The 7,311-nt window shown below is 33.8% G+C and overlaps 1 protein-coding gene across 1 annotated transcript; it reads right to left on the reverse strand.

Annotated features, from left to right (window-relative positions):
* Positions 1 to 5,768: 5,768 nt before the first annotated feature.
* Positions 5,769 to 6,710, reverse strand: LOC131166215 (ethylene-responsive transcription factor 2-like). The gene has a single exon (XM_058124561.1). It carries the CDS (start codon positions 6,671 to 6,673, stop codon positions 5,942 to 5,944), a length of 732 nt encoding a protein of 243 aa, XP_057980544.1. The 5' UTR covers positions 6,674 to 6,710; the 3' UTR covers positions 5,769 to 5,941.
* Positions 6,711 to 7,311: the final 601 nt, after the last annotated feature.

Here is a 7,311-nt window from a genome sequence, read left to right on the forward strand (position 1 = left end):
TCTTTGTATTCAACTAAAGATATAAATCAATGAATATTGCAACAAAGATTTTTCTCACACAAACAAATATCTCTTTAAAGATTTATCAAGACAAAGAACACTAGATATTTGAAAGTATTTTGAAAATGTTTTGCAACCAAAAACAAATACAATCTTCTTAAGATGTTGCAATGAAGGTGCAAATCTTAGAAGATCTATCAAAGTCTTCTTAAGATAGACTTATTAACAAAGTCTCCTAAAAATACTTAGGTTTAGCTCTCAATGAAAATAAATCAATCAAATATGAATGGGAGAACAAACCTATTAAATATAAACACTCAATCGACTTATAGAGGATTTAAGAGATCGAAGAAGGTAAGCATGAGTGAATAGAGATTGGATATGAGTATTATAGGATTTAGGATTTTTAGAGAATTTCTCTTAATCAATATTTTTAATCCCATCCTAATTATCCCAAATGAGGGGGTATTTATAGACAACCCTTGAAATATAACCGTTGGGGACCTATTGGGAATAATTAGGAAAGTTTAATGACCTTTCAAATATTTTAACCCTGTTTAAAAAATATTAACTGCGGTAAAAAATCAGGGCAACCCGAGAGGTCCGGTCGACCAAAACAAGTTTGGTCTACCAAGTCTCATATGCTTCGGTTGACTAGGGGAATATTGAACTAATGGCTCGATCGACCATATCGTTAATTCTGAAGCCTTTTTCATGGTTCGGTCGACTAGGACTGAAATGAACTAACTTGTCGGTCGACCGGATGAGGCGATTTTTCATATGTACGAGGTTCGGTCGACCAGGCCAATTTGAATTGGCTGGTTCGGCCGACCATACCGATGGGATTTCTCCCGAGGATCCTCAGTCGACCAGGTAGTTGGAGTACAAAATCTCTCGGTCGACCAGGAGGTCCAAATGTTGATCCGATCAAGGTTCGGTCGACCGGCAAGAAATGAACTGTGAAGTTCGGTCGACCGGGCCTTGGTCAAAATGTTGACCCAGGGTCGGTTCGGTCGATCAGGCCAAAGTGAACTGTGTTGGCCAGTCGACCGAAAGTGCACCAAGTGTGCATTTCGGTCCCTTCTTGCAACATATAAACCCTATTCAAGTGCCTATTACATACAAGTACAAAGGTGAGTGTCCTAAGTTCATTCTCATTCATGGTTTGTTTGAGCTTACGTATTATCATGCATGTGATGTGTGTGAGCTTATTACAAACCAAAGACCTATTTACTATTACAGACCTTTCCTACTTAAATATTACCGACCCGAATATAAATTACAACAAATCAATTATATCAAGGGTCTTTAGAGTCTTCGTTTTCCTCCGGGTCTCCGAGTGCCATCATAGGATACTGCCAAGATAAACCTACACATCAACTTGACAATCATTAAATACCTGAGTATTTGTCATAATCAAAGTAGGGTATGACCCATAGGGTCAACACTTACCCTTATACCTCATTGAAATTAGGCTTGTCAAGAGTGTACTAATTTCAGACTTTTCATTCTTGACAAACCTTTTTTCAATATCAGCAAGGAAATCCTTAACTATAGTTCGTTTGTTTGACATAGTGCCCCTAAATGCTTCTGGAATGACTCGCTTCATGATCATCATACACATGCGATTTGATTTCTCCCACCTGTCAAAGTCTTTTTTCTCATTAGAGGTAGTTTTGTCTGTAAGAGGTGGGGAAGAATCAACCCTTAACGCAAGGTCGAGATCCATGATTTCGAGAACAATTAAAAGGTTCTCTTTCCATGACTTAAAGTTCGAGCCATTTAGCATAGGAATAGAGTTGATGTTGGATGTAATATTAGTAGGAGTCATAGTTGAATAGAGAATAACAAAAAACCATAAAAATTAAAACAAGCTCACATAAATCCTGAACTAAAATTAAATTCAAAAATAGGTAATTCTCATCTCAAAATATCGTATACTCCGTTAATATTTTATCTTAATTTGGACAAATATATTAATTTGTAAGTGATATCTTGGTGCAGTAATCAAATGCTGATAATAAGATTATGTCGAATAATAAATCTTCCTTTGGGCTGAATTATTATTTACATGTTAAATAGACCAAAAAATTATCACGCATTTATTACCACAGGTGGACGTGCAATTTCGTCAAAAAATTATCTTCCTCTGGGTCGATCAATTTTTACATACGTTACACGCACACAAGCCATTTATATTTTAAAATAAAATTGATTGCCACAGGAGTGGTCACTTTGACGACTTGCAGTTTTTATTTGAATTTATTTTATAACTTCCATCCTTTGACCATCCTCCCTTTAAAAATTGTTGGACCATAATTTTGATTTAATTTGAATTCACTAAAAGATAAAATAAAAAATTCAAACCAAATCTTTATCTCAAAAATATAATAACTAAATTTAAACTGCAACTAAATATCTCACGATCCCCACAAAGAACAAAATTTCTAAAAAAGTTATTATTATTATTATTATTATCTTTTGGATCCGAATTTCCATATTAAAAAAAATTACAAAGATTTATTCAAATCAACCCAAAATTGAGAAACTATTTCTCAATGATTTAATGTGAAGCCGCTTTGATATCACTTGTAAGAATTTAAAGAGTATTTCTTTAATTGATGAGAACCATCATCATGTCAGAATCAGGCATATCAAATTATCAAAAACATTAAACTGAATGCGAAAGCGTGCCTGAATACATAACGTTTCAAGATGTGTCAAGCTGTACAAATGACCTTCCAGATCAACACGTAATATCCATAAAATTCCTTATACGTTCTCTATATTCTCTTTTCGTAATGAGATGACAAAAGAGAAATTATAGAACCACCTGTGTAATCCGGAAACCATAGCCACTATATATATAACTATTGGTCATATATGTGTATTTTCGTTTTTGCCAATCATAATAAATGAAAATAACTATTAAAGTATTTACACATTAAAGGTCCACAACTGTTTCGGATACATTAAAATTCATTATAATTCAAAATAACCGATCACTTTTTAAATAGGATCTTTCCTTATTAATATTCCACACATATAGTTGTTTCACTCCATAATTGAATTTTGATCCAATACCGCCTGGCCTCTTCCTCACTCTCCTGACCCTGTGCTGCCTCTTCTCCCTCACCGACGCTGCCTGGTGCTCAGGCACCAGAGCCAGTGCCGCCACATTCTCCGACTGCAAACTCGCGGCCGAGTAGAAAGAACCCCCAGAGTCAGAGATCTCCATTGTTGGACTGGCAATGGCACTGCAGAAGCCGAGTGAACTCATCGGAGCGCTGCCTAGATTTGACTTTAAAAACTGCACGACGAATAATTTTATTATTATTTGTTTCCTCCGAGATTAAGATGAAGGAGTAATTTAAGTCCAAATTTTAAGACTTACACTGCTGTTTAGTGATTGCAAGGACAATGCGCAGTCGGTCTTTTTTTGACTGAATTATCTTTCTTTAAATTCTTACTGTAGCATCTCAAAAGGTCAATGCATTAAATGGGCTGCACGTTTGGGACACGCCCAAGTACGCGTCCTACCACGAGTTTCGGAAAAAAAAAAATTATTAAAAAATATTTGACACGCACGCAAAAATATATATAATTATTTTTTATATTTTTACAAATTTATTATATAATTTTTAATTTTATTTTAATTTTTAGTTCATTCCATTCCAACATATTAAATATATTACTATTGTTAATTTTTGTTTCTTTACTCGTTTGTAAAGGAATCCTATCCAGCGACCACCGCAGTTAATTAATTAACAAACCATTAATTAAGTGCCAATAATTTTTAATTAATTAATATAATTTAAGCACAACTTGGATAAGATCAGATCACTTTTCCAGAGGGGCACGTGAAGCTCATTTTCGTTTTTCAAACATTTATTTATTTATTTTTATATATTTTCTTGTTTTCCTTTTGTTTGAATTTCTTTCTTCCACGCGTCATATGCATGCTATGGCGAGCTACTAAACCACTTTCAACGAAGATGCTATGCTGCATCCATCTTAGTAAAGTCCTCAGTACATAAGGCAAATATGATTACTATTGTTTTATTTTATTTTTATTTTAAAAAGTAATGACATGTATTTAAATTTGATGCCCCAAAATTAATAAATATACTCATGAGGGGATACGGTCACAAAATTGATACCTCACATGATCGATCCCCCGATACGGTAACAAAACCACGGTTAATATCCTAAATAATTATTCTTAAGTTATTTATTACCCCTTCCCACCACTATAAAAGGGGGATAATTAAACATCTCATTCTTCACTCATTACTGATGCAATCTGAATCTCTCATTCCCTAACTTAGGTATCAGAGTGATCCTCTGAAATACACATCGGGTTCTCCGAGCTATTCTTGTTTGATTCTTTTCAGGTGATCGCGGTCGAAGGACGGTTTAACAAAAGTCAATCTATTCTTGGCAGCAGTAGAATTTTTTGACATAGTTAAAAAAAAAATAACTACATTTATTGTTCTTATCATATTAAAAAAAAATAGAATGATAGGTTATAGTATGAGCATGTCAAAAGTATTAAAAATCAAGTTATGAGCAAATATAGGCTGTAAAATTTCTTACTTAATGGTATAAAAATCTGAATCAGAAGAGTTAAGAATTACTAATACTAGTATATAAAATAGGTATACATACGGATATAACGATTTCCAATTTCTTAAAAGAAAATTATTAAAAATAAAAGGTAACAAAAATATTCATCATAAAAATTTGTAAATATTGCCTTGAGGACTTTACTTGAAAAGGGAAGTTTGGAGATATTACTTATAGTATTATAATCTTGATACTTGTTAGCGCCTAGATTTTTTTTTTTTAATTTTAAAAAGTATAAACTATTTTTAGATCATTATGCTAGGATTTGGTGAAAATAATAAAATCAGTAATCTATCCTCTTGTGGATAGATTAATTCTACTTTTTTTTAATCCTATTTTGTAAAATTATAATCAAGTGCAATTTTTTTTTCAATTATTAATATTGTAAAAACTAGACTTGCAATGAGAAGAAAGATAATTTACAAAATAGTATACCATGCACATATATGGTCTTAGTGACATTAAATTTGACTATTTTTTAGTTTTTACTATTGTTGATATGTATTTATTATTTTTGAGATGCATTTACATGTTAATAGAATATATAATTATCGTCAAGTCATAATACTTTACAAACATATCAAAACAATCTCAATAAATTTTGATCCCCCTAACCATGATTTTTGAATCCACCAATGACTAACATTTATTGATGATAATCTAAACACGAGATAGGATAATTATCATAACTAGTCTAATACTATTCAGTTCATTGAAGCCCCATAAAATTTAATCATCCGAAACAAATGCACCCTAAAGAACTTATCTTTTCCTCATTGAACATCTTGATTATTTAAAGAATTTTATAATTTAAGAGAGAATTTTACCTACTCTGTTGTCCAAAATATCCAAAACCTTAATATAAGCCCAAAAAAAGTTAATTTCTCATACATATCTCTTTATCTTCACTGTACAAGTTTTTTTTTTTTTTTAAACATTGATACTTAACTAATGGAATGCTTAAAGTATCTCCATTACCTGATAAAATCATCTTGTCAGTATCACTATGAATGATTTTACCCTTATATTTGACTATATTGAGAACTTGAGTCTAAAGCCACTTGACTTTTTAACCCAGTTCCAACAATACACTTTTCATATGGTTACTTTGTTTAGTTCATTGATTGAATAGAATGAATTATAATAAAATATTATTTTATTTTTTACTAAAATGTAAAAAATAAAAAACTTTTACTAAGAAAGTTGAATATTTACAATAATATTAAGAACTAAGTCACCTAATTAAACCCCCATTAATCAAACTCCATCCTAAAGCTAAACATCAAGGGGGGATCATAATTAAATGTCTTAAAATTTAATTAATCAACCATTGACTAAACTCATCATCTTCTGCAAATGCGATTTCATTAGAATCAACGCAAACACAATTCGACTCCATTAATGTACTTTCTTTGCCAACTGATGACTCTGCCACTCCCAGCTTTCTGTGCTTCAGAGACCCATTGCCAGAGGAACACGAAAGCGATGAAGATGAAGAAGACGACGACGGTGACAATGAAGAATCCAGCGACCGGCGCTTCGGGGTCACCCTCACCAGCTCCGGTGCATCGGAGCCTATCAGGAGTGGAAAATTGAGCAAAGCACGGGAGCCCCGAATTCTGAAAGCGGCTCGGTCGTAAGCCAGGGCGGCGTCCTCCGCCGTCCGGTAAGTGCCCAGCCACACTCTGTCGCCGTTCTTCGCCGGATCCCTTATCTCCGCCGCGTACGTCCCCCACGGCCTCCTCCTCACTCCCCTATACTGCCTCCTCTCCGGCGGCGCGTGTGATCCACGTGCCCTTCCACGGGCCGGGCGCAATGTCGTCACCTGTTCCGCATTTGCCAACCAGGAACTCGCCGCCGAACTGACAGAACCCCAAGAGTCAGATTCAGAGCTCTCCAATATTGGAGCCGCATTGGTGCTGCCGAAACCGAATGAACTCATAGGAGCATCGCCGGCACTGCTCGCGGTTAAATTCTCCGGGAAATCGTCATCGTCTTCTAGAAGAAATCGGCGGATGGATTGGAGAAGGGCGAAGTCGGAGTCCATGGTGCTCTGCCCGTATTTCAATTTCTCAGTAGTAGAGTGAGCTAGCTTGCTTGGAAGGGGTTTAAGCAGGGTTTATATGTGGGGTTGTTTTCAAATTCTCAATTGGTCCGCGGTAACATCTTAATTTTTTTATTATATTTTGCGTTTCTGTGAAATTTCACTTTCCATCACGTTCTCCTTTTTGAAAAAATTCTATTTATATACAAACGACACGTTTATTTATTTATTTATTTATGTCTTCTTGACAAACATAATAGTTCCAACGCCAAATGAAATTAAGATAATAATTTAATATGTCTTATTATTCGCTTTATGTTTTGTCACTTCTTTAAATGTTTGGATTGAGTTGTTATGAGTGATTACAATGTCATTTATTTAAATCAAGTTAAAAAATTGGCTATTATAATCTCTGAAGCTGTCAAAGTTAATCAATGATTAATTAATTTAAAATGATTTAGTTGCAGAAATTTGTATAAATTTATTTTTTTAAAACATAATTAGTGCTCTTAGACATAGTTCTAATATTTTAAGACACTTTTATTATTTTATTTCTTCTTTTTTTTTTTGCTCTTTTTTAACTTGAACTTTTCATGGTATAACCAAATTATAGATGTTTTCAATTTGCTCTGACTACAACA

This window comes from Malania oleifera, chromosome 10, assembly GCF_029873635.1.
Source record: "Malania oleifera isolate guangnan ecotype guangnan chromosome 10, ASM2987363v1, whole genome shotgun sequence".
Classification (NCBI taxonomy): Eukaryota; Viridiplantae; Streptophyta; class Magnoliopsida; order Santalales; family Ximeniaceae; genus Malania; species Malania oleifera.

Bases quoted from the DNA above. Each gene is read 5' to 3' on its own strand.
- LOC131166215 (XM_058124561.1), bottom strand. From the start codon at position 6,673: ATGGACTCCGACTTCGCCCTTCTCCAATCCATCCGCCGATTTCTTCTA.